This window comes from Rissa tridactyla, chromosome 1 (assembly GCF_028500815.1).
Source record: "Rissa tridactyla isolate bRisTri1 chromosome 1, bRisTri1.patW.cur.20221130, whole genome shotgun sequence".
Lineage (NCBI taxonomy): Eukaryota > Metazoa > Chordata > Aves > Charadriiformes > Laridae > Rissa > Rissa tridactyla.
Window position 1 is genome coordinate 90,085,782 of NC_071466.1, and position 27,399 is coordinate 90,113,180.

General features: G+C 38.0%; 1 protein-coding gene and 1 non-coding gene across 2 annotated transcripts in view; both read left to right on the forward strand.

Moving 5' to 3' along the window:
- The window catches only part of POLA1 (DNA polymerase alpha 1, catalytic subunit), a 206,097-nt gene that overhangs the window by 26,486 nt on the left and 152,212 nt on the right, over positions 1 to 27,399 (forward strand). Inside the window, exons 16-26 of the mRNA XM_054217655.1 lie at positions 300 to 384; positions 1,185 to 1,246; positions 1,990 to 2,079; positions 3,733 to 3,849; positions 4,735 to 4,910; positions 5,344 to 5,473; positions 5,814 to 5,933; positions 7,079 to 7,175; positions 7,720 to 7,844; positions 9,678 to 9,827; positions 10,056 to 10,178. Of these exons, the coding sequence (XP_054073630.1) occupies positions 300 to 384; positions 1,185 to 1,246; positions 1,990 to 2,079; positions 3,733 to 3,849; positions 4,735 to 4,910; positions 5,344 to 5,473; positions 5,814 to 5,933; positions 7,079 to 7,175; positions 7,720 to 7,844; positions 9,678 to 9,827; positions 10,056 to 10,178 (1,275 nt within the window). The remainder of the gene's footprint in view (positions 1 to 299; positions 385 to 1,184; positions 1,247 to 1,989; positions 2,080 to 3,732; positions 3,850 to 4,734; positions 4,911 to 5,343; positions 5,474 to 5,813; positions 5,934 to 7,078; positions 7,176 to 7,719; positions 7,845 to 9,677; positions 9,828 to 10,055; positions 10,179 to 27,399) is intronic.
- LOC128904687 (small Cajal body-specific RNA 24) lies at positions 7,427 to 7,557 on the forward strand. Its single transcript, XR_008464603.1, has one exon. It is a non-coding gene; the product is annotated as a small Cajal body-specific RNA 24 (non-coding RNA).

Genomic DNA, 27,399 nt, shown 5'->3' on the forward strand with positions numbered 1-27,399 from the left:
TTCATAGGGAATCCGTTAAATTGTGGGGTCTGGTGAGGTTCAGAATAAAATTTCATAAAAGCAGTTTTCCAAAATTATTTTTCCTCTCGGATTTCTAAGATAATAATTTAGGAGTAAGTTCTGCTTTATTTTACTTGAGATAATTGATGACTTTTCTGCTTTTCTTCTACAAAAGATCTTTTGTAGAAACAAGAGAAAAGAGATGAGGAAACTTTAAAAAAAAAAAAAAGGTGGGAAGAAATTAGTATCGATAGCAGTCATGCTTATGAAGTTGTGTGTTCTGTATCTCTTTGGTATAGATTGTGGCTGTTGCAGCTCTCATTCATCAGAAATTTCCTTTGGATAAGGCTCCTCCTCAGCCTCCTTTTCAGACACACTTCTGTGGTATGTACATAACTCATAACTTCTGTTATGAGTAGAAAAATAATTCTTCGGAGGTTTTAATTTATTGTTGTGTTTTTTGGTTGGTTTGTTTTTTGTGGTTTTTTTTTTTTAATTAATTCTGCCACTTCAGCAGTAATGGCTTAGAATAACTAAGTAGCAAAGTTTAAATTCCAAGGCGAGCTTTTCTCCCTGTTTTTAACTTCACTGGTTACTGACTTTTTATTGAAGACTTTATTGAAAAAATCTTAATTTGAGATGATGCAAAGTAACCCTGCTCTCTATAGTTTCCTATCATTTTTATTACTTTTACTTCATCATGTATTCTCTTGGATTACTTTCTTCACCTGTTAATTTAGACCATTTATTTACTGCCACTTAGGTATTTTTCAGTTCTTCTGAACAGAATTTAAAAAAATTGTCACACTTGTTTATAAACAAGTTTTCTTAGGAAAAAAAAAAAATCTCTTGCAGCGCTGTCGTTATAGTAAGATCAGCTAAACCCTGAGATTCAGACCCCAGTCAGAAGAGGAGTGTTGAATGCTTGTGAAGAGGAAGTTCTGTGGAAGCTGTGGGCCATAGTTTTAATCTCCAATTATAACTTCAAATATGACTGATTAAAACTTTTTAATGCTTTACTCAGTTATCTAAAAGACAAGTATTCACGTAAGACTGGCTTTTTAGAATTAGAGGTTAGTTTTCCTTAGCTCCCTTTGTTGTGGATGGATGGTTGTGGATGGATGCTTACGGGGAGGGTACAATTAAGAACTTGTATTTAAGAATAAATATAATTTCTTTTGCAGTTGTTTCCAAACCGAACGATTGCATTTTTCCTTATGACTTCAAAGAAACTATTAAAAAGAAGGTAATTTCATTTCGTTAGCCTTCTGATTGCAGTAGCTTTTAAAATATGAACTTAATGTTGTTTTGGGTAAGTTGCGTAAGAGAAATTTTCAAAGCAATGGCATGACTATTTAATTTCCACTCTGCAAACCTAAATCCAGGTGTTTATTCTGTGTTGCTTTTGAAAAGAGAGGTGTGTGCTCTGCGTGATTCAGTACCGCTGCTAGTTATGCTCATGAAATAGACTGAGTGTTAGACAAGAGAGTTGGAAAGGTTTTGCAAAGAGGCTAAAATTGTGATTAGTTTTCTTTATACCTGACTATGTACTCATAGTAAACTGGAAGGATTTGTTTCTTCTTGCCTTGGACAGTAAAGTCTGTCAAAATTTAGAAGACATCCTTTCTAAAGGGCACTAGAAGAGCTGACAGAATAATAAAGTAACCTATTTTCGTTTTTCCTCGTGTTTCTGTGTAATCTTAAGCCTGTGAGTGAAGGATGCACATGGAGCATTTTCCTGGTGTGTTTGATTCTTAGGAGGCTCTTAAAATATCACTAGACACCTGCATACAAAAGCAAAATGGAAAAAAGCCTCTGAGAAAAGCTTTCTGTGTCTATGGGAGTGAGAACAAAAAGCTTTGAATTATAGAAGGAAAGGGAGAACTCTGTGGTGCTTTATTATTGTCTTGTAGCTAGTAGGGGAGAGGAGATGTTTCCATTTTAAACTTATTGGGTCATTGAAATCAGGTGCTCTCTTGCTCCTTTTAGAATGCTAAAATAGAAATTGCTGCAACAGAGAGAACACTGCTGGGATTTTTCCTTGCGAAGATTCACAAAATTGACCCAGATGTTGTTGTGGTGAGTAGTTCTGAGACTTTGAGAGTTAAATTAAAGCATATTGTCAGTTGGTCAGCTTTGTTCTTTTTCTTTTGTCCCCTTGTAGGTTTTATAATGTTTATCGTAGACTGCCTTATGAATTGAATTTGGTTATAAGACAGCAGGTATACTTTGATACAAAGATGATACAGAATTTTCCCAGACAGCATTTTATACATCCTATTATTTCCCATAGTATCCGAAATAGGCAGTATTTCCATAGTACCTGAAACAAGTTGTGTTTTTTTTTTTTTTTCTTTACTCAGAAAGACAAAACGCAACAAAAACCCACATGTGATTTTGTAGAAAAATGGGAACTCTTGGTACACTTAGGAGTCTGTTTCAGTTCAGATGTTCATATAATTTGCTTTACCATTTAGATTGTGTTTATGCTGTAAATCAAAATGATAACTTATACAAACCCACACGATCTAAGCAAAGTTTTGTAATAAGCGTTCTTATGTTTTCTTCTGTTTTGGCAGCGGAGGATTTATTACAATTACTCATTTTCTTTTTTTGTTGTGTTTAATTAATGTACAGTCCTGACTTTCATTTAATGAAATTTTGAAGACAATTTGAAGTCGGTTATAAATCTGAGGTTGGTTATATACAACCTGTTATTCTTCTGTAGGTAAATACAAATAATTAAGTGGTTGCAATGGGATGAAATGGGCGGTCGGGTTCCTGATGTTTTCAGCTCACTGTGGCTGGTATCCGGTATTCGCCCTGTGAGCTGAGCTCCTGGTGGTTATGGGAAGGAATCAGGGGAAGCACTGCAGCCAGTGGTTTTTGATTGAACATGCCAGCAGTATAGGGGTGGGAGAGCTCTGATCCTAAAACCAGCAGAGCTGTGTTAGAGCAGTTTAATTTGTACCTGGTTTACTTAGTGTTGTTGAAAAACAAGCTATATCAACATATGTAGGACCCCTCTTCTCTGGCTGTAACGCTGCTGATGATTTTAAGGAGCTTCCTTCTGTAGCACAGTTTTGCACTACACAGATGTATCTGATATGGTGAACCTGCGGTTCCTGGTGACTGGCTGGTCCACATAGACTCATGTTCCTCAGGGTAGCATTTTGCTTTCAGCTGCGATTACAGACCAGTGTCATCAGTGTCCTCAGCATTGTTTAAACTTTGCAACTATTGCTGGGGTAGTTTGATGTGTAAATATTAGTTGCAAGGTCTTCCTGTCCGGATTTAACAGCTGTGCCTGTTGTAGTATTAAAAGAAAAAAATTACATTATTTTGATGTCGATATTGAGGCTGTCATGGATAGAAAGAAAAGGAATTCTTACACTTAAGTTGATATGCTGAATGAAGAATGTTGTTTTTTTTTTTTTTTTTTCTAGAAACCTCTAAATCCCAATCTCTGGTATCAAAGCATAAAGCTCAATTGTGTGTGCTATAAGCCAGTTATAGAGCTTATTTTGGTATTCTGTGGAACAGCATTGTTAGTGTTAAGACTAATGAGTACTGTTGATGAACGTTCTCTTAAAAAGTGCTTTCTATGAGAGAGATAATGCCATCAATTAGTTGAAAAAAACCATAAAGGGCAAAGGAATACTGACTGTGTGGAAGTAAATCTTTCAATTTGCATTTGTTGTAATGTTTTTTTGTTATTTTTTCTGCTGCAAGGGTCATAATATTTATGGATTTGATCTGGAAGTGCTGCTTCAAAGAATTAATGCGTGCAAAGTCCCTCACTGGTCCAAGATAGGTCGACTGAGGAGGTCCAATATGCCAAAGCTTGGGGTAATAAGATTGCTCAAGTCTTTTAAGCCCCTTTACATTGCATGTGATTAAAAATGAATTAATTTTGCTGAGGAATTGTAAATGTGACACTGATGTATTTTGACTGTTGGTCATGCTGAATTTCCTGTGTCCCAGATCAGAAATGATGAGTGTTTATATGACTTTTATTACAGTAATAAGCTAAACTAATTTTCAAGTTAGACTAATTTAGTTTACATATCTCGAGTAGATGATGGTAATGACAGATTAATTGCAATAGTCTTTACTGTAACAGTCTTTGTCTGCTATAACTGTAAAATTAGAAAATGTAATATGGATTGATTGGTGAATCATCCCATAGAGAGCTGAGTTAATAATTCTGTAATTCTTAGTACGTATTTGTTCAGAGGACAATGTGTGAGGCTTGGAGTATTGAATTACTGAATGTGGTCCTGTTCTTGCCTGATCCTGTCCTTCCTAGAGGCCAAGATGAGTATTTGCGTGTGTTTGTTCAGTGACTTTTTCATCCTCCTTTTAGCACAAAAAATATCCTTGGAGGAAAACCAAAATCCATACACACATTCTTGTTGGGATTATTCTAATTATTAAAGGGAAAAAAAAAAAAAGCATGACAGTTTAGGAATTAAGGTCTAACTAGTAATGAGAGTTCAAGTATCTACTTCTTAATATCCACATATACTGAAAGATACTATGGATTCCTTTAGGGCATAATTATAAAGATTGAGTTTTAGTGGTGTTTAGTAGAGAATTTAGAGTATTAGAGTATTTAGTGACCAACTGACTTGACTGAGTCCTATAAGCCTATATTTTGGGTAGATATTCTTTATTAATGTTGGTATGTTTCATTTTGTTTGTGTTTTTCTCTCCTGTTGTGATATGGTTAAGGGTCGAGGAGGGTTTGCTGAAAGGAATGCTGCTTGTGGTCGAATGATCTGTGATGTAGAAATTTCAGCTAAAGAATTAATTCGTTGCAAAAGTTACCATTTGTCTGAACTGGTCCATCAGATTTTGAAAACAGAGAGGATAGCGATTCTACCAGAGGAAATTCGAAATATGTACAGGTATGTTACTGATTCATGTGTTTAATCCCTCACTGGAAAGTAGAGGAGCTGGTTTCCCACTGTACAAGTTCATGCTTGCTTATTTGATTTGTCATGGAGATGCTGACTTAGCATACTGGTATTTGAAAAGTAAAATACTGTCTTAACAGTATGTTATAATGTTTCAAGCTGCTCCTGGGTGGTGTGCGAAGCAAATTGTTTTGTGAGAGCATTGGTTTAGATACACTAATAGGATATGCAAGCTTGAGTTTTGGGTTTGGTTTTTTGTTTTGGGTTTTGGTTTTTTTTTTTTTTTTTTCAATTAAAAGAGCTTACTGTATAATCCAACACTGGTGTACTACAGATACCACGTGTTCCATACAGCATATAGGTCTAAACTGCTACAAAGGAGACTGATTTTTACTTTACTAGGCCATCCCCCTTCTTTTCCCAGTGATTCTCCTCACTTAATGTTTATGCTGGAAAACACCTGGACAGATGCCAAGTTCATTCTGCAGATCATGTGTGAGCTGAATGTTCTGCCCCTGGCTCTTCAAATAACAAACATCTCTGGGAATGTCATGGTACATTTTTATTATTTTCCACCCTGCTCCAATGTCCCACAAAACCAGTTCTGTTTTCTGTGTTTTGATTTGCTAGTTCTAGTTTGTAAATGCTAATTGAGAATACATGGTGCTGTAAATTTTTTGCTGTGACAAGTGTGAGCGTTCAATGATCTAGTCAAGTTATAATGTAAAACTTCCATAAAAATACCACATTTGAGTTTTGTGCATGGTGGTGATACAGAATAGTAGTACTGCTAGGTGAACTTATAAATAGTTCAAGGACATTGCTTAGTCTTTTTTTTGTATGTCAGAGTTTTCTGTGCTTTGCTTTGAATTCTTTTTTTGCCCCTCTCTATAGTCGAGGACGATGATGGGTGGACGATCTGAACGTAATGAATTCTTGCTGCTTCATGCATTTCATGAAAAAGACTACATAGTGCCAGATAAACAAGTTTTTAAAAAGCCTCTGCAGAAGCTGGTGGGTCCAGTTTTTCTCTTTCCAAGAATTTTTATTAAAAAATTAAAAAAGACCATTATCTTTTGTGTATTACTGTTCTATGAGGGCACGGAAAACCCAAACATATGTTAGATTTTACATATAACTTAATGTTACAGTTGATGCTTAATTCAGAATTATTTTTTTTTGTTGAGTTGATGATGGAAAAGTGTATAATTTTAAAGGGACAGTGTAACACTTTTTCCATTTTATCACAGATCTGTGGAAACTCTGTTGCTCTTTTAGTTTAAAATTGAAATAAGCTGAGTACTTGGCTGTGTAGGGAAACAGTAAAGAAGAGGATATTCTGTGTTGCTTTGTAGACGCGTGTTTGCCCTAGGATTATTTTGCTGACGAACAGTAGTTCAAGTATAATTTGTAAGGTGGGTGATTTGAGAATGTGGGTAAAATATCCAAGGGTATTAAAAAACCACCAATTCCTTTGGATAATACCAGTGTAAATAATATTTACAGAAACATCTATATATTTGCTAGCAAACAAATTCAGATTTGGGAATGTATTTATATTTCACTATACTTTGCTTTCTGGTTTTACTTTTAAATAAGTTCGCAGCAAATTCCAAAGCAATAAGTTCTGTTGATTGTGTTGTTGGATCAAAGCAGTGCCGGCATTTTAAATGATTCAGAGTAGCATTGAACAACTGGGAGAAAAATTCTTATTACAACAAAACAAATAGCAGAATACTCTTTAGGTCAGTAATAATGTTTTTATTTGTTTTATTAAAGCCTAGCCCTTATATTTCCAAAAACTACATTTTAATTGGGCAGTGATACTTCTTCTGGGTCATGAGTTGATTTTTTCCTAGTGTTGACTTTTACAACCAGCCAGAAAATGCATACTAGTGCTATGTTGAATGATGACAATTCCTCGAGGTCTTTGTAATCCCTTTTAGCAGTTTGTTCCTACAGGAGTTGGTTTGAATGCTGTTTTGACATGTAGAAAGCTTTAATAAGGATCATGATGAAAACACCATGTTTTACATGTATTTTAAAAGCAGCTCTATGCACTGGTTCCCAATTTCATATTTGCTTTGCCAAAAATAGCTCCTCCAGCAGTACAGAAATCTTGGAGACTAGATAATGACTTTTTTAAATGCCAAATGTAGGTGGATGAAGATGAAGATTTTGAAGATCAGAATAAATCAAAGATAGGGAAAAAGAAAGCAGCATATGCTGGGGGCTTAGTCTTGGATCCCAAAGTCGGTAAGATGTAGCAATTTTCTTTTTTCTATGAAGTTAGAGGCAGGTAGGTTATGTTAATGCAGAGAGATTGCAATGGGCAATGCGTGTATGTTGTGGGAGTTTGGTTTGGGGGGACAGTGTTGCATACAAGAAAATTCTCAACATTGATTGTGGAATTACTTATTCTTGGGACATTTTTTTTCTTAGCTTTTTGAGAGAAGATTATGGTCTTGCAGGAAATCAGGGCTGTACATCTGTGTACAATCTTCTGATGGACACGGAAGTTTTCTTTCAGTTTCTCCTCTATGTGGGGAAAACTGTACAAGTGTCCTATAGTAACACAGAAGCTATCTGTTCAACTCTGGTGAGTTAATGGGGTTGGATCGTTCCACTTCTGACAGCTTTCTATAATGCGTAGCGGTGCATCTCAACAGCTACTTTAAGGGATTTAGATGCTGGAAATGTGGTACAATGTATTACTGTCACTTGAGTATTAATTGTGGAGTTGGATGAAGTCCTTAGGGAGACTGAGTAATTATGACTTTTGTTTTAAACTCTGTTTTAGGTTTTTATGACAAGTTTATTTTACTTCTCGACTTCAACAGCTTGTACCCATCAATTATCCAGGAGTTCAATATCTGCTTTACCACAGTGCAGCGACTGTCATCAGAAGCACAGAAAAGGGCAGAGGTTTGTGTGCCTTAACTTGTGACTAAAGTTACAATATCTAAACTTCAGTGTGTTTTCTGTGAATCAGCTTTTTAAGAAACTGTTCTTTTTCACTGTTTAATGCTATGTTTTTTTTCCCCTCACACGTGTTAAAAAAAAAAAAGTGATTCCTGTTTAAAGATGCGTCATAGTAAGTTTTGATTTGGGACTTCTCGAATATTGTATGTCTGTCATCTTCCTTCTAATAGAATCTTGGTAAGTTCTCTCGCAGCTAAATAAAATCTTGGTATCCACATGAAACAAGATTTTTAGCGAGACTCTGTTGGCCTGTTTCGGCCCCAGATCCTCCTAGCAATTTCAGAGCCCCTTGACCAGTTTCATCTTAACTTGGTAGAGGCTTCCTAAAGTTACGTTCCCCCGGAATTAGTGCAGATACACCTGAATGAGAGAGAAACAAGTCTCGTGCTTCTGCATGGGGGAAAGAACGCAATATGAGCTCAATCCTTATTAGACATCAGGGAAACTATGTGTGTGTCTTGGGGGTGTGTGTGAGGGAGTGACACTGTGACTGTGTCAGCTGTAGGACCAGCTTCACAGACATTCCTGCTGTTTAATACAGCACTAAATTGTATTACACACAACTGAAAAACCTCCTAAAGGTGTAGTTCCACGTACTGTTTTCTCAGCAGCTGTGTTGGTCATGGCTTACCCGTGGCTGCTTATTCTCACTTCCTCAGCTGTGCTGGCACAGTCGTTGGCGTAGCTGTGCTCTAAACTGAAGCGGAGAGCTGGTCAGGTCTAAAGGTTAAACCTGAGGCTTTTCTTTTTAACTGGTGTCAGCTCACAGGTTGGAATTAGTGTGTTGTGGATAGGTAGTTACGGGACATAGTTAGTCCCATAACAACTGAAATACCAGTACGATAGCAGAAACGAGGAAAAAAGCATGTGGAACTCTGTCAGTAAGTTCCTCCAAACTCTCTGTGGATTTACCCTGCTTTCTTAAATGTGCTTCAAACTGAAGCAGCTCATTTTGATTTCTATCACGGTATGATATTTAATCAGGTTTTGGTGTCATTTCTTGTTATGGTTCTTCCCAGACTGCTTTACTAAACTTTCCAACCTCATAGTGTCTCTGTTGCCTTTTCTTTGTGTGTTTCTGTCTCTCTCATTGTGCTTGAAATTTCTTTCCATTTTGGCTGAGCAACCATTTCTTTTATGCTAACAAGAAGAATGTGTGCTTTCTGTTAGGTTATTGTTTTGTTATAATCAAGAGGTGCTTGGGGTGAAGTTTTCATTCTGCTGTTACTGTCAATTTCTCTTTTGTCAGTTATCTTATTCAAAGTATTAGTTCTGCAGATCGTGTGCTCCATTTTACAGTTCTGAACACCAAAAATACTTATGTGATGGATTTTTTTCAGCATGGAAAGAATCCTTGTGTGTGTGGTGTTCTTTATATTTTTATATCTGTCTCTGTATGTAACAGTCAGAGTGTGTGTCTGTTTTATTTATCTGGATTTGTGTATAAATACACATATTTTATATATATATATATAAAAATATATACACACACATACATTAAAGAAAAAAAAATACCTTCCTGCTACTGGTCCATGTCTCTCTTGGGTTTCTCCCAGACAGAGACACGCTTAGTCCCTGTCTCCCAGTAGGGTCTAAGTAATATAGTTAAATACCACAAAAAAACTCTTATGCTTGTCCTAAACTGTGCTTTGGGTGCTCTGCAGGAATAGATACAAGCTGTGTGATTTGGGGTTTTTATTCCCAAGCTTTTCACTTAACACATTAAAATCTAATCTTCAAGCAAAAAAATGACAAGCAGTGGTGATCATTTGACAGGTCAAAGAAGAGGAAGAAATTCCAGAGCTTCCGGACCCGTCTCTGGAAATGGGAGTTTTGCCTAAAGAAATCAGGAAACTGGTGGAGAGAAGACGGCAGGTTAAGCAGTTAATGAAACAGCCAGATTTAAATCCAGACCTTTATTTACAGGTGTGTTTTGTAGAACTCCTTTGATTTTTCCTCCCGCTCCCCTTAAGTGCCCTGATCAGCCTTGCAGAATAGGGATGATTAGTAGTGAGCAGTGATTGTAATGTGCTTTACTTGTAGCCCATCATTGCTGCAGACTATATAAAAAGCTGTGAATGTAATTGTGAACATTAAGTTCTGTTCTCTGTTGGCTGTAGTTGTATCATTTTTGCTGGTTGTGTTTCTTTTCAGTATGATATCAGACAGAAAGCTTTGAAACTCACTGCTAACAGTATGTATGGCTGCCTGGGATTTTCCTACAGCAGATTCTATGCCAAGCCTTTGGCTGCTCTAGTGACGCATAAAGGGAGAGAGGTAAGTCATTAAACAGGTTATACACAAGTGTAAAAAGGGTGAATTTAAGCCACCTACTTTGCAATTGAATAGGAGAACGGTCTTGTTTTCAAACCTGCTTTTGGTTTCAAAACTGTACTTTTTATGTTTCTTGTACTGCGGAAGTTGGGAAAAAAATGAAACTGGTGTCTAGAAAAGAATCAGATAAATGTCTCAAGCAGTATGACAGTTGAAGCTCTAGCTAGAGCCTTATTTTGAATTTAACTGCTTTGTTTCAGTGGGACGGATTATGGTGACAAAAATTAAGGCTGCTTTCACATTTTCCGTGAATTTCCAGTTCTGCTTGATGGGTTAGTCTTTGATTTGGTGGTGCGCTTCAGTTTTGGATGAGCTTGTCTTTAGCCAGACTGTCCTGTGCTCTGGTATGTTGAGTTCCTGAAACGCTAGGGTTTGTGACAGGACTAATTAATCCCATGGTGGCAATGGATTATGTATGAGGGCTGGATGAGTTCACATCTGTGTTTAGAGGCACATGCTCCCCCTGATGCGAGGGCACAGCTCTCCTTGCTGTGGACAACCCAATGCACCGAAGGTCCGATTACAACCCCCAACTGATGTGCATAGGGGCATTTTGTTTCTGATAACACATCGTTGTTTTTCAAATTTTTCCCATCTAAACAGCTCTCTAGAGACAACCCCACGTTTGCTGTCCTCCTGATTTATGTAACCAGTATGTTTAGCCTTACACACATGTTTAACTAGGAAATAATTTCCAGATTTGATAACTGTAAAAGTGCTATGCATCCATGTGAATTCAAAAATTACTGTTTCCTTTAAGGAAGTAGTATCTTTTTTGTTGTTGTAAGATTCTGATGTATTTACCTACAAGGTTGGCCTGAAAAGCAGCTGAGTATCATAGCTTTATATTTTCTAGCAGTATCTTACAAGTCATAAATTTGACTTTTGGGGTTTTTTTTATCATCTCCATTAGTCATATGGACCACCTGTCACAAACTGGGCGTTGTGTGGATACTTGAGCTTTTGGTCTTTAAGGGAGGGGAAAAAATTTTTGTTTGCACATAGCATTTATTCTCATTTGTCTGTGACTTATCAGTTATGAGATAATGGTGCATAAAATTCTGGTGTTCCTGCCCTATGTTCCAAAGTGATGGTGGAATGTGAAAATCCTAAATAGGTGGTAGAGGATCTACTAGGAGAGCACTTTGAGACACTTTCTCTTACATAGTTAGTTTTTGGCTGGAAAGGACCTCTTACCTCTTAAATTCTGGTGGTGCTAGACCTGGGCTTGCTTCTGCCAAGCCTTTGCACACATTTGAGTCTCCAGTTTTGTAGTTGCTCCGAGTTGGGGAAAAAAATTAATACTATGGCACAGTGTTTGCTGAAAGTTTGTTGTACCTGGTGCAGGTCTAAAAGTTCCTCTATGAAACGGGGCTTCTGGGAGCACAGCAGAGAGATGCCAATGAAAGTCTGTGGGAGCCAGTCTGCATCTGGCAGCTCTAGTGCTGAGCTCAGTGGGGCATTACGGTCCTGGTAGGTCTCTTCCGTGCAGTACAGCACCTCCTGTAGAGCTAAAACTATATTTTTTTTTTTCCCCATTCTTTGAGATAGATTGGTATTCATTACTCTGGATACTGTGGAGATAACAAATTTTTGAAAATTTGAGAATTTTTCAGGACGATCTGTAATTTTGTGCTGCTGTGTAAGTATGATGGATACTGATGAAATACGCTGTATGTGCTCTGTTCTGAGAACTTGCATTTTTAGGTCAATAAACAGATAGCTTTAGTCAATAAACAGGTACAGCTTTATTAGTTCTTTATTTGTTGAGTAGTGGTTTTTGCCATAAAAGGTGACACAAGAGGACACCTTAGTTTTCTGTGTTTTTTTTTAAGTTGAAATACTTAATCTAGAAAAATACTACTTGAAAATTTTATGTTAGCCTTCCTGTTCATAGGTTTCCTCTTGCCACTAAATGCTAATATAAAAGAGGTGAACATTAAGTATCAAGAGATTTGGGTAATCTATATGAAAATGTTAATTAAAAAATAACTATTATGGAAAAATGTTATTGATTTGAATTTATATGGTCTTTTCTGATGATAAGTAATTGATACTTTTTTTTTTTTTTTTTTTACCATTGTGGAGGGTAATGTGGAGGGTGGGACTTGAGTAAACGCAGGTAGGCTTGTAGATGTCTAAGCGGGAATAATACCGTGTGGGATGAAAACTGAACTTAGTATTTGCACTAACACAATTACCATTCAATCGTAAGTCTGAGCAGAATAATTGAAAGTGGCAAATATGTATTTCAAGTTGAAGAAGTTCTTGAAGTTTATCGTAGCATTAAGTTTCAACGTAGCTGAGAGAGAATAAGTTTTTGATGACTTCTGTAAATTGCTGCTTTCTAATTGTGTGACTGAAGACACTTTCACTGAAGTGGTAGGAAGACCGAGTACTGCAAGTGTCTGATGCCGAGTGCTTTGTACTACCTCTCCTGGACTGCGACTTCTCTTCGTGGTTTGGTGATGCCAATGCCCTAAAACTAGTGGCGCTGCCATGGGGTTCCTTATGGTGACTAAAAATTCTTGTAACTACACATTGATGGTTTAAAAACTTGTTTATAACTATGCTAGTGTTTGACATGTTTACTTCATTTTTGGTGGCAGAAGTATTAAATATGATGTGGAAAGGCCACTTATAAAGCCAGATCATAGCGCCAGGACAGAGTGTAATGCGTAAGACCTCGGTTCTCGTCAGTGAGCCTTAGCGAGATATGAGCTGGTGCTTGACCTTTATGTACTTAAAGACATACAGTAGAAATGTATCAAAGCCTTAACACTCTGGCCATATGTAGGCTGGATCCAGCCGAGGGGTTATCGTGTGTTGTTCCAGCGAACGAGGTGTAATTTATGTGGGTAGTGTAGTAATGGTCGTGAGTTTTCACTAGATGGCGATAGAGACCTTGGGATCATTAATCAATTAAGACTTTCGGTTTTGTCACGAAGTGTTTTAAACGTTGACTATCAGGTTTCTCAAACGGCTCTTCCTTGTTTATTTCTTTCAATTGTGGGTAATCTCTAACAGGGAAGGTGGGGCATATCAGTGTGAATTTTTCAGAATTTAGTGTATTGTATATCACAGGTAGACTGGTTAAATTTTGGTGTATTTTGGAAGAAAAAAAAAGGCTAAAAATTTGGGGTAGGGGGAATTAAAAGGGGGAATTAAAACTATAGCTCAGATCTGCTTGACCTTTTTGGAAAATGTAAATGTTTTCCTGTTTCGATCACTAGAAATGCATCAGTTCTTGTTCTTACAACAAATTAAAAGACAAAAATCTTTCTGGATTTGCAGTCCAAATGTGACATTATTGATCTGGAATGTGTTAGCAGGATTCCTGGACCTTCCCCCCACCCCCCTGTGTTACTAAACGTTTGCCTGGACATTGGTGGTGTTGTAACTACAGCAGTTGCTTGCATGGAAAAGTAATAGGAAAATATTTAATATATTTTTAGCTGTCCTTTAATGTAATTTAACAACTGGAAACAAGATGAGTCGGTGTTGTACAACCAGCCAGCTCTGCACTAGCAGGCAGCATAAGGTCATGCCTTTCTAGCCTCTTTTAAAGGACAAGTCTTTTGATGAAGTGTCAGTTGTCTGATTTCCCAAACGCAGGATGCCCTCTGCTGCAGGATTTTCCTACAGGACAGCAGAGTTGTTGAGAGAATTTTGTCTGTAGGCAGCTTGGTGGCTAATGGCTGTCACTCAAAGCTGAGGCCTTTTCCAGGTACTTGCTTTTTTCCATGTTGTATTTCATTGTTGCGTATTTTTGCCCAAGCAGCTGGAAAACTTGCCTTTGAAAGGAAAATAACACATTTGCTGTTTTCAGCAGTACTAACAGGTAGATCTAGTGTTACAGTATGCAAAATAAAAGGGGGAATGAGGCAATTGGGTTAATTCCAACTTTCTCATTGAGATCCTTCAGATACATTCTCAATTAATAATTAATTTAAGGCCCTGGCAGTTGAAAGGAAAGAATAAAAGCATGTTATTGCTGCAGTCTGGGAAAAGAATGGATGAGGGAGGAGAAAGATGAAGTGGAGAAAGATGAGCTCATTTTAAAAAAATTAAGCAAGGGTAGGTAAGCAGGTTAATGGCCGTCTATTGTAATTGTCTTCTGTAAAGAAATCCAGGCATATCTTTTTTTTTTTTTTCAATTTTTTTTTAAGTCTTGTTCATCCAGGCAAATTGATCATCAGCTGCTTTCTTTTAATTGCACCTAAAGCATTGGTTATACAGTTTACAAGAGTTGCCGTGTGAATGGGGCAATTGTCAGGACTCCTGGTTTCTTCCATGCTGTAGTATGGGAGAAGGGGGATTGTTAAAAGAGGGAAAGGAGCTTCCTGAAGTCTCATTTAAGCATCCCGTCTATATTTAAACAGGGAATACAACATCATTATAACATTTTCGGAAGACATGGAACTTGATGGCAAAAGGCTAGGCAAAGAGTTTCTTAATTGCTTTTAAATATAAAAATGGCAAACTGAAATCTTACGAGAAATAGTGCTAAATTGTTGCAGTGTCCCTAAATGGAAACTGTTGGGGTCAAACCAGTTGTCACTGTTGTTAAATTTATCATTATGTATGCAGTTGTGAGCCAGTGAAAAAGCTATGTACGTTATTCTGCATGCTAATACCCCAAATGAGTTAGAATAGACATTTCAAAGGAGAGGCTGCTTACAATCTGAAAATGTGAACTGAGTACCAAGTAGTAGAAAAATTATGGAACATCTTAACATTTGTTGAAATGAAATATTATTATTGTTAGTCGAGTGCATGAGATGACATCTGGTCTGATAAAGACTTTTGCATCTCCAAGGAGAGGAAATGAAACATTTCAATTGAGAAGAATGGCCAGAATATTTTGGGTGAGGAGGAAATTAGTCTGGAGGAAAAAAACTATTTCATTTTATTTTGGGTGGTGTGGTTTTTGGTTGTTTGTTTTTCTTCTTTTTTTTTTCACTTGGCAGAAAGGTTTTCTTTAATGGGATATTCACCGAGAAATGTTTAGGAAGATTGATCAGGCTCAGGTTGATTGTACAGCAAGTCAGATGAATGGAGATACTTTCTTTTTTGTGACTGCTTATTTTAAGATTGTGCTGCCACCAGAGGTGTGGTGCCTCTCGCTTCCTGACTACTGATTTCTGTAAATGGGTTCTAGAAATTGCATGGCCCCGTGGTGAGCTGGATCAGCCTGGTGATCTGAGTTGAAAACTAACTAAAGAGGAAAACCAAACTGATTTCTGTTGGATCAATGACTCAGTGACTCACTGCATGCTCTTAGAGCTGGTAGAAAGGAGGCTGGAAAGTGGGGGCAGACCCAGCATGAGATATAAGGGGTCAGGCATGACCAGCCTTTTTTAGCTCACACCCAACTGTGAAACTGTAGGGTTAGTGTTAATAGGATGAACTTGTGGGGGATTTGTGGGATATTGTTCTCCTTCTTCTGTACTTTTGTTTTTTTCTTATGGTTTCCTATCTTGTATATCGTTCCTGTCTTGCCAAAAGACACAGATTTTGCTTGAGTCTTATCTTAACCTAGCTGACTAGGTAACGAGAAGATATTCCTCACCCAAAACTATGGTAAAACTGAAAACCAGGGTAGGGGGGGACCTTAAAGAGCAAGGTCTCTGGCATATTCTCTGCATCTGAAATGTAACGGTACGTCCCCTTGTAGAAGCCACGTGTGTTGGGTAGAGGGGCTGGTATCTCAGGGTCAGGAGAGGTAGAAATTTCTCCACATCCAGTGGTAACAGAAAGACTCTCAGGTGTGCAGTAAAATACTGGGGAATGAACTTGAATCCTGCAACCCTAGAAGTTTACCATGCTTTGTCTTTAGAGTAACTGAAGAAATCCTTTAATCCCATCTAGAATACTGAAGAGATTATGGGATTCACAAGACAGAGATCCTTTTGTGGTTCTCTTCTTCAGATACTGGCATAGAGATGCCTCATAAAAGGAGCACAGGAGCTCCATCATGAAGGTGAGAGCTTTTGCAACATCGCAACACCATTTGTAAACTACTTAGGTTCTGTTTTCAAACAAATTCATTTTTCAATACCCACTGTTAAGGTTGGAAGAATACAAATGCTAACTGTTGTCTTAATGTTTTTCTCCAGCCTATATATTTGTTAGCACTGTTTGCAGTATGCATTTTCTAAGTTCATTAGTAGCTTGCTATAAAATATTTCGGTTTTTGAGACTTAACAGAAGTTGTTCTTCAGGGTGTTATTGCCTCACTCATTTGCATCATGCATTTATCTTCAATTGGGTATTGGCGTGTTCTAGAAACCATGGGTTTGGATACCTAGATGGTAATAAAGTTTTCAAAATATGAGACTTAAAATTAGGGGGAAAAAATAATTTTCCTTTTCAAGCACATTTCCTAAGAGTATAGAAAAATTATTTAACTGAAGTGTCTGTCTCCCACGAGACTTAAATAAATATTCATACTGTCCTTCAAGGATATGACACCTCGATCTCATAATCAAAAAGTTTCATGTATTTCCTGGGAATGTTGCCCACTGTGCGAAAGCTCACTGTTGCACAACAGACTATATTAGAAGCTTTTTGCTTCATCCACAATTACGTGATCTGTTCTTCGTCCTCTTGGATGAATGCTCATTTGACCCTACCAGATCTGCTGTTTTCAGGTAATGATTTAAGTAGATGATCCTACTCTGACATATAGGGAGATGCTGAGAGCTGCGTTTCTTCGATCTGGAGAAAAAGAGTTTAAGGATGGAATTAATTGTGGTCTTCAAGAACCTAATGCACAGCCTTGTACCGGGCAGGTCTAGCCCTGTCTTAGGCGGGAGGTTGGGTTAGATGATGTTCAGGGGTTCCTTTGAACCAAAATTGTTTATGACCATCAGTTTAGAAGTTCCTCTAATTCACGCTCAGATTTATTGCCAAGGTCAGCTGAATCCAACAGATGTAAGAGTAGCAACTTGTCATTTGCATTGAAGAAAACTGGCAGGATGAAGACATTTCAGCAGTGATTCTTGTTTTACCAAGCTGTTTTGACTTCAAATCTAGAAAAAAAAAAATCATCTTTGCTCCAAGTACTTCGAATGCAGGTTTTGCTGTATAGGTCAGGTCATGTGGTCTCTTGCATGTATGTCCTTTCACTGGGCCTGTGCCAAGATTCATTGGCTTAATTTAGAAGATATGCATGAATGGCTTATGCTATTTTCAGCATCGAAATATACTTATGAGACAGATGAAACAGTTTGTTCAAGACCTTTATTTATCTGTGGAAGATGGATCGTCTCTACTGCTGCAGGTACAATACCGTGTAAGGATATAGGAGATCTTCGTGGGCAACATCAAAAATTCTGCTTGGGACAAAGGATTCTTGAGAAATAGGTGTAGTTTAACAAGCTGGGGCATATCTGATGCAGATCTCTTAAGGTAAACAAGCAACGTTAGAAGCAAGGAAACATGAAAGTCAGGCATATAGCCTAAGCGAATTTGTTCAGACTTCCTTCGTAGTAGAAAGAGGGCAGTGTCAAAGCTGGATGAAATAAGTCCCCCCAAATTTTCGAGTGGGATAGGTGATTGAAAGGCACATGAAAGCTTAACTTATGCTTGCTCTCTCTTTGCTTTCCTTCCGGTGGTTATACATAATGTAATGCAGGAGATGTTGCTGGTGATAGCGTTGTCTTTAGCTTCAGGCTGTGCCCTTTATCAGACTTACTGGGTAAGATTTCAGGGAGTAGGATTAAATTATATATGTTGATACCTGCTCTACAATTTGATAGTGTGTGCGCGTTTGCTGATTTGAGCCACTAGAAACAGTTGTTCCATAAAAGCCTATTTCAGCACCTGGATTATTATCCAGTTCCCCTTACCTTTCACCTTTCATGTTTAGTCTTCTATGTTTTCCTAAAGAGCAAGAAGTAGTTTTTTAGGTTGTTGAGGATGGGAAGTTGTTGCCACTTGCGTCGCTGCAATGCAGTGCTCATCAAGCACTGCTCATCAAAACCGGGGAATGTCAGAACGTCATTTGAACCTGCGGGGATTAGTCCCTGGCAGTCATTTTTATGTGAGCTTGTGCTAGTCTTGGTGATTACATGGGGCTGGAGAAACTTTTAAAATTTGGATAGTGGTGGTTGGTAAGCCCTCGTTAAAACAACAACAACAAAAAAAAAAAACCCAAAAAAGAAAAGAGGTGCTCTTTTGACAAGTCTTTATGAATGATGATTCCTCGTTGCGTGGCTGATTCATCAGGTTGATGATGCCGTGTTAAGTTAATGCTTTCTTTCTAATTACTTGCCTTATTCATGAAACAGACCAGAAATTGGCAAGTTTAACCTGTTGGAAGCAGGACTGTGTCATAATCTGCTTTGATGAAGTTCAGGGTCATGTTTCCTGAAGTGCCTGGGTAAGAAAGGTTCCTGTGATAAAGATATAGAAGACCTCGAGGTACAAATGTTTTTGGGTTTTTTTTTATCCAAGGATAGTGAATCTGCTGAACAGTTGCCAGGGAGGAGGAGAACTATGGTAAAATAATCTACCTGTTTTGCCCTTCAGCTTGGTACTCTGAATTGTTCTGTGTGCAGCTTCATTCTACTGGGCAATACCACAGTTGGCACACTCTAATTTATTTTCTATTTTCTCTGACTTCAGCGCAAAAAATGTTTTCATTGTTAAATTCATGCTTCTTCCTTGATACTTTTAATTTTACTGGGATATCAAACCGTCACAGCCTTCGTTGTACTGTAATTTGGAACTGGCATGTGGAAGGCTGCCACAAAACCACAGGGGCGTCTCAGCCCTGTGCTCGAGCATATTGCAACCTTCCTGTTGGTTTTGCTCTCGTTGGAATTTTGCTTGTCGAATCTAGAACTTCTTTGGCCATACCCTTTGATTTTTGAACAACACAGGTATAAGTTAATGACAGCTGATGTTTTGGTTTTCATGTGACCTCCTTATTTTCTCCCCTTTCTCCTCCCTGTCTCCCTCAGAACTCAACATCACCAGCATCTTTGAATTAGGCAAATACCATTTTTGTATTTGCTCAGAAATCTATTGGTTTCTTTAAATTATGGTAGCTCCTTCGCCTTGATGTTTTAATATGTATCGTACCTGGGTTTTTTGGTTCAATGCCTAACTTCATATTTTTCAACTTAGAGGTAAAAGTAGTCATCCTGGAGCTAAAGAAAAATCAATGAGAAGCCTGTACTTTGAGAACCCCTGCAGAAAGCTTTGATTAGAGAAAGGCTTTAGGTCTGACTCTTACACACAATTGTCCATCAGGTGGCCAGTCAGTTTGGCATGTACTGCTGTATACCACAGATGCTAGAGATGGAAAAAGGTCTATTACATCATGTAGTTCATCTTCCAAAGTATGTATATAGTTACTTTGGCAGAGACGCAATTCTTCATGATGTTGTTGTTTTTTTTGTTGAAGACTGTTGTCCTTCAAGAAGCCACTTCTGATTTTAATTTTGCCATGGTTTTTGATCTGATTGCTCTTTGTGATCACTGATTTTTTTTTTAATAGATTTAAAGATGGAAGATGAGCCTGCCTTCAGTAGGAATGTGTTAATTGACAGGTGTCCTGAAGTTCCATGTTCTTGGCAGTGGTCCAGGATGACAGAGCAGTAATGATTTAGAAACTGCCATTCCTTCCTGGTAAAAGGATTGGAAGAAATCTGTGAAGTTATTAACTACTACTGGCTTCTAACAGACTGTGAGAAGATCATTACGGCGTCTAATTAGTTGAGATTACCTCCTTTATGCAGAATGTTTGGGTGTTTTTTTAAATTCCTTTACATGCTCTTATGGCTTGCACCAGTTTTTTTTCCTCCCTTCTCTTTAACGTTCTGGATGGTTACTCTGAGGATTTCAGTAAGGCATCATGTTCCTATGTCTGTGTGGTGTAATTAGCGCAGCTATTTAAATGTTATCAGGAACCCATTTACCCTATCTGTCAGTTGCTGCTTAGTTCGGTGGAAATGCTTTTATGTAAATCACAGAACAATACTTCTGACTTGTAACAAGATTGGGCTGAATTTAGGGGACTGAAACACTTAATCCTGGAATAAAATGTCTTGCTGAATCAAGGGTAGAAGATTATAAAAGCTGTCACTTTTTAAAAAAGTGTATTATGCTGACATATGTATATGTGTAAATTGAATTAGCTGTGATACTCCTACAGTGGGAAACTTCCCACTGATTCTAAAAAATTGAGGGAAAAGCTGGCACACATGAAATTTTCTTCCCAATTTGCACACTGTTTGGTAAGTTGAACCCATGTTCCTTGATATCTTTTTGCAGTAGGCTACAATTTCTGTGTTTTTCTAAGATCAGCTCTTCAGCTAGTCTTAGAATACTTGGAACTGATGCCTGATGGGGAAGGGGGGCAGATGCTTTCCTTTTACTTCCGTCCAAGTAATTTCTTAATGAAAGTGGTTCCTTCTATGCGTAGGAGATATTTGCACTTTATAGGGTTGTTCTGAATGGTTTTGATTGCTCTTAGGCCTCTCTGGAAGATCCTGTCCTGATCTTGACTTATTTTATAACCATGTAATGAATACGAAATTTTTTCTTCCATTCAAATAAAAACAACGCTCCCTTTCCCCCCATCCTCCTTTAGTGTAAGGACCTTTTGCCATCTGATACTTTGGTGGTGGATCTTGAACTTCGATTTGATTATTCAAATATTTAAAGAAAATAATTATGAAAGTCTCTCATCTTCCATATATCAGCAAGTCATCCAGTTTTGATTTTTTTTTTTCCAGGAAGATGGGCTTCTGACGTGCTGACCAAGGGAAGATTAATAAATTGTGGCTTTTATTTGTGTGTCTCAGTTTTCAGCCTGGAGTGTAAGCTTGTGTCACTTTGCTCTGTCATAAATACTGTGTTAAATTACAGCAATTTTTTTTAAGAAACTGTTTGATTTTTTGCCAGGGATTCCTGAGCCATCTAGTAATAGTTTCAGGGATCCTGTTCCTTCTCTGAAAATCAGTGCCAATTTTGGACTGTGCAGCTGTCCTAGTTTCCTTTTCATTAATTTTCACTGTAGGAATGAATGTTTGTTGTCTGATGTTTTATTATATTAGCTTATTTAATGTCAGTTATTTCCTTCCCCACATAGATCTTGCTTCACTTTTTTTTTCCTCTCTCTCTTTTTTTTTTTTTTTTCTTAAAATGGAAAAAGGAATAGATCTGCCAGAGGAGATCTGGGTGGTAAAGCAGTATGAAGTGGCATTTATTTGACTATTCCAGAAATGATCCTTCTGTTATTCCATACAGTACTGCATAGCTTTTGGCTCAGCTGGTCTGCATAATAGGGGAGAGCCTCCCTGCTAAGCCAAGCAACTCCTTTTTGGTTCGAAGAGCATGTGAGGCACGTATGGTAGTAGATTATCACAATTATCAAGTATCAGTACTGACTTAGTATTTGTCCCTGGCCTTTTCCATCTTGACTTAAGGAAAGCCTGTTTTGTGACTGTCTGTCTGCTACCCTCTCTGAGAGGAACTGGGGTTAACAGTTTATTAATAGTTTGTGTCGTACGTAGAACATCACAGACTTGCTATATGCTCTTGAGCATAAGGATTGGTGGTTTTTTGCAATTTTATGTAACATGATGCTTCTTTCATTTAAGCTCTTCAGACAGTGTTGCAAACAGGGATCATTAATGGTGTTTCAATTCTTATTGTCTGATGGTTTTTCTTAAATTGTGAAAAAAACACAACAAACGTTCTGCATGCTTTGCATAACATGGAGGTGTTGGGTGTTGTCTTTAATTTTCAGTATTTGTGTCATGGCCAATAGTTGTGTTAGGACTACAGTTATCTACCATAAAGAGTCCAGGGACTCGCGCTTGTTCCATGGAAGGAGGACTTGGTGCTCTCTGAGGTTCTGAGCCATTGCAGTGAATGGTGGGGGAGATGGAGTTTGGGAAAACCTGAGCCAATACACATACCCATAATGAAAGAACTCCTTTACACGTTTTGCTTTTAACTGCTTTTTTAAATGCAGTGGGCACAGCTGCTTAAATGCTAAGTCAGCTGTACTTAAAGTGTTTGCGAAAGAGTACTATGAGCTGCCAATAGATTTTCTTAGACAGCAAGTAATTGATTTCCTTTTTATTATTTTATTTTATTTCCGATTGCCTCTTTCCTGTTTTCTGTCTCTTCCCAAACAAGTACTTGAATCATCCTTCTTCGTGTGTGCTTACTTGGGGTTGGGGGTGGAATGAAGGGAGGAGTTGATAGTTGTTGATAGGTAGTTTAAGAGATTAATTGTCCAAAAATACTAGCAGCTTTTCTGACTAACTGCAGAGCCTTGAAGTTAAAACCTGGAGGAGACACATGAAAATGACTTTTACCTCAGCATTTAGTTCAGTCAGTGTGTTAAGAAGTTGAACGTCAAGAATAAAATAAAAGGATCTGGAGAAGATAGCTATGTGTCTTCAAGTCACTAAAGTAACCTGGAAACACCAAATACTCAGAACTGGTAAAGAGAAATACTGCATCACGCTGAAGGGCCAGCAACTTTGTGAGTCCAAAAGTGCACAAGAAGTCAAAAAGCTTGGACAATTAGTTCTATTCTGTACATACAATTGAAATAGCAAAAAAATCCTGAGCTCCCTGTAAGTCAAACTTGAGGATCAATGTCTGGATTTAAATAGATTCCTTCTTACTGGGGGCTAAGAAGGAAGCTTCTCATAGCAGAAAGGGCTTCAGCTGCCTCACTGTACTGGACTTCTGGGAAAGAAACGCAGATGGGCTACATGTGAAGTCTGTACATTAAGATGAGGATTGCTGCTTGGCTAGGTTTGGGTTTGTGTTTGGGGTTTGTTTGGTTGTTTTGTTTTTGTTCCCCCCCCCCCCCCCCCCAGAAGAGAGCAGCTGGGTAAGATCTGTGGAAGTTGTGCTTCCAACTCTGCTCCTTTTTTGCTGATGCCTTGTGTTGAACTCTTCCTGAAGGATGAAATGTCTCTTGGCACATTTGTTGCCATCTGCTGTTTGTCTCTGTTGATAAGCCTTACTTAGCACTTTTCCTAGGAAAGTGCATGACATACTTTCAAAAACCGTTCCATTTACCTGTTGCTGTGGACTAGGCAGGCCCTGTTCTAAATGTTTTCCAGCTGGTACATATCGTTACTGTTCCAGATGACTAACATGAAAAATGATAATTGAAGCTACAAGCCTATTACGTAGTAAGCTTTAATTAGTTAAACTGCTTCGTATTCGTTTACTGTTGGTGCTAATGCTCTTGAAATTAATTGGCACTAAAGGGGGTTCAAAGTTTATACGTAATCATTGCTGTTATAATGTGCTATATTAACTAGGTAACTTGGCTTATTAGGTGATTTCATTCTCGATTATTGCGGCAAGTTAACAAGGCCAGAGTAATTATCTCGTAAACAATGGCCTTGCTTGCAAGACAGATGCAGCCAGACCCTTCCTGTGGAGTTCGAGTGCCCGCTGTATTCTGGCGACTAGGCAAGGGAAGGTGATCTATGCATGTCACCCAACAGCAGATGGGGAAGATTTTTAGAAAGTGGGATAGCACACTTTCAGATCTTCTGTTATGCTAATAAACTTTTTGTGGGAGAACGATAGCAATGTCAATAGCCATAATCTATCAATGACATCAACCCCTGGCATGTGCAAGGCATCAAAGCAAACACAGAATGCCTTTGTATGCATAGCTCTGGACAGTATAAACCAGTTGCTACTACACTGAAGGTCATCTCTTATTTTCCTAGAATAGACTAAATACCTAGCATACACATTCATTCAACTTTTTTTTCAACAGAAATTGTGATTTGGTTAAAATGGAAAATTTAGGGTCATGGGAATTGCTACACTCCATAGGAATTTAACTCCTAAATAGTTTTTCTCCTGTGTGCCACTGGTGTACTATAATGTGGCTTATATCAGCCTACAAATGTCTGATAGAAGAAGTAATAAATTTACTAGATTAATATTATCTAGTAAGTATAACGCATTATTAGGTAATACATGTTTAATACCTAAGCTCATATTTAAGATGGTAGGGCTTATATCAGAAATTAATTACAAGTGAAGATGACTGTCATGAGTGGAAAAAGGGAAAATTACAATGGTGAAACTGTGGAATAGCAGTATGACTGAGCAGTGCCAATGTGCATCTCTTGTTGGTCACTCTCCAAAATGCCATCAGGAGAAGGTTCAAGTGCTGAATCTCCAGATTTTTAAGTGTCTTGATTGGGGTTCTGATACTATTTTAAGTCCCTCTTTACAGCCAGCATGCAAGTCTTTATTTAGGACCATCTTTCAGGAACTACACACAGCAGGTCAGGTATTTATTCCATCTCAGGAAAGTCCTGTTTCCAGGAATGAAAAACTCTAACCACTAGATCCCCTTAATTTTCTCTTTCTGTCACTTATATTCTTGAAGTAGAGATTGAGAAGAAGTTTAACAGATTCAGGAGTGTACTTTGTGGATGGACGTGTCTCATGCATGAATAATTAAAATCTCACTGTGTTTCAAGTGAAAAGTGTGGATAACTGCTTTGTATGGTAGGCTGCTTTGTATGTTTTACTAGAGGCATCTGTGGAATTTTACAGTGGCTGGTTCTTTGTAGCTGTAGTAATTTTGCCCTTTTTGAGTAGTGTCAGCTTACAAGTTAGAATCTGGAGCATGCAGAGACATTATAAAGACTTTAAACACTGACGCACATGCAGTGGGTCAGCTTCATAGGAATAGCTCTGAAGACAGGATTTAATTTTGGGTATTTTAAGATAAGATATTAAACCTGCTGTTTAGAGAGATTTTTTTGTTGTTGTTGTTCTAATCTTTAGTATTTACAATTATGCCGTTTAATTCTCTCCTGTAAGAGATTGTAGTTGCACAGAATCAAAAAGATGAGGAATGCAGAAAAAAAATATCCTTATGACTTTATCGCTACTCTTCAGGTGAGGAGTTATAAATGTGGAAGTACAGGGCACTGCAGCTTAATTTATGTGCAGCCTGTAAAGAGGAACCTAAATGCCTATTTCAGTTGTTTTACACTTTTCAGTAAGGAAGGAAAAGTATGAATACTTTGTTAAATCATTACAGTGTAGATGTGATGCTTCTAGTGGTATCTATCAAGTGCATCTATTTGATAACATAGAGGGTTCCTCAGCAGTGGATTAATTCTGATACTTCAGCCTTGAAACTGAGTTTCCGTGTTTGAGTCTACTAAAATTGTTGGTGTCATATGTCTAATAACCCATCTGCTTGAATGATGATAAAGCCTCCTACTTAGTCTGCCTGCCTCAAGGGAATAATCGAGCAGCCATCGTGACAATACTCCTCTGAGCCAACAAAATACATTTTTCCCCTGGAGTTCCCTTTGAAACATAAATTATTTTTAAGGCAATAGTGATAGGGGTCCTGAAATGAGGCTCAATGAGGAACAAATATCTATCTCAAATTGTCTGTCATGGCCAGTGAAGTTAAAAACCCCCAAAACTCAGCAACTTCACCTTATTTAAAAGTGAGCCACCTATCCTTATGAATAGGATCATATGGTGTGTGTATTTAGGGGGCTGGGCTTGATGACTCAGTCCTGGATTTCTTAGCAGACCTTTTTGCCATGCAGTAGGCTGCTGACTGCTTCAGTTTTGCTCCGTAAAATCTTGACGCAATTGTATTGTTTTGGCAGACACCATCGCCAGTCAGAGAAGCCAAGAATCTGTAAAAACCTGATGTCCCAAATGTGTGTGGTTCGGTTTAGCATTGGTAATTCATCTCTTCCTCCTCTTTCCTCCTCACTTGTCTTACAAGTCCTCTTATGTGATCAGTTCCTTGTGTTTGTTGGTGCAGATCCAAAGTTGCTGCAGTTGGCAGCGTAAATGAGCCATGTTTCAGTTCTTCGTTAACTTCATGGTAAAGGAGTGGCGTAGAGGTGGTGGTGGATTTCCCATCATTTGTGTTAAATCAAGATCATATGCCTTGCTTCTAAAAATTATGCTGTCACTCAACATGAAGTTACAGGCTTGAAATAGAGACAATTTAGTAAAATTTTATGGCCCGTGTGTTATACAGGAAGGTCAATAAGGAATCACTGCAGTCCTCTGCCACACTGAAATCTTATAATTTATGTGACATGAATTGGATAGAATTTGAATGAATTGGATATCTTTGATGGAGGTAATTCTACATCATTATAAGAAGTCATGTGTGATCAGCTGGAGAGGAACAGTGTATTACCTGTCTGGCACAACGTAAAAATATTTTTACTTAAAAATTGGTGCTCAATATTCCCTTATATTGGACTTTTCAATATTTACCTTGTTAATGCTCAGGGGATTCTTGGTTCGTGTAGTCAGTGTTTATAAGAGGTTTCTTGTAAATCCTTCCCAGGTGTGCACGATCTGGTATCTTTAGTTTGTTTTAAGGAAATTGTTTGCTATAGTCTACATCTCTGTAAAGCACTGTGCAAGGAGAAAGTGATGCTTGACTTGTCTCAGTTCAATCTTGAAATGTTTACTGTTTATTATATAGTTATAACTCTGTTCATCAGTTTGGCTGTCTCTTTCCTCAAACCATACTCATTCATAGGAGGGATCAAATTACCTGTGCTATAATGAATTTAATCTCTGAATATGTTAAGAAATTTTGTATGCTTTCATATTTTCTGGTTTCTGGATGGTACCTCATGTTATGAATTGTTGAAGGCATTAAACACATTTTCTAAACAGAAAATTCCTTACGGAGTAAATGGAAATATCTTAACATTTAGGGTTCCCTGTAGGTTTTAACTGTTTTAATGCTTACTGCAAGTTGCCTGTTTTTCAGGCTCTGAGGTGAAATAGGAAGTTGTGACCAGAAGATGCGTTGGCTTGCAGTCTGTTTAGATAAGCTTTCTTGTACAAGCTAGGGAATACTGTGGAGGCATACACTGGAGACTCAAGAGCTGCTATTGGGATGGTCCAAGGTTTCCTGGAGAGCAAATATGCCTTTGCGAAGAAGGGTGAATTGCAAGGAGGGGACCCTATGACATTGGTGGCTGGGTGCTGTGCAATGGCTAAGGACCATGTTGTCCCACTGCAGTGGGCACGCTCTCTCTGGCATAGCGGGATGAGTCCTCTGGGTGTAGTGGTTGGCCAGAGACATTTCCTGATGTGTGGCAAATCCTTGTTATATGAACCCCAAAGGAGAGTCTCAAGGAGT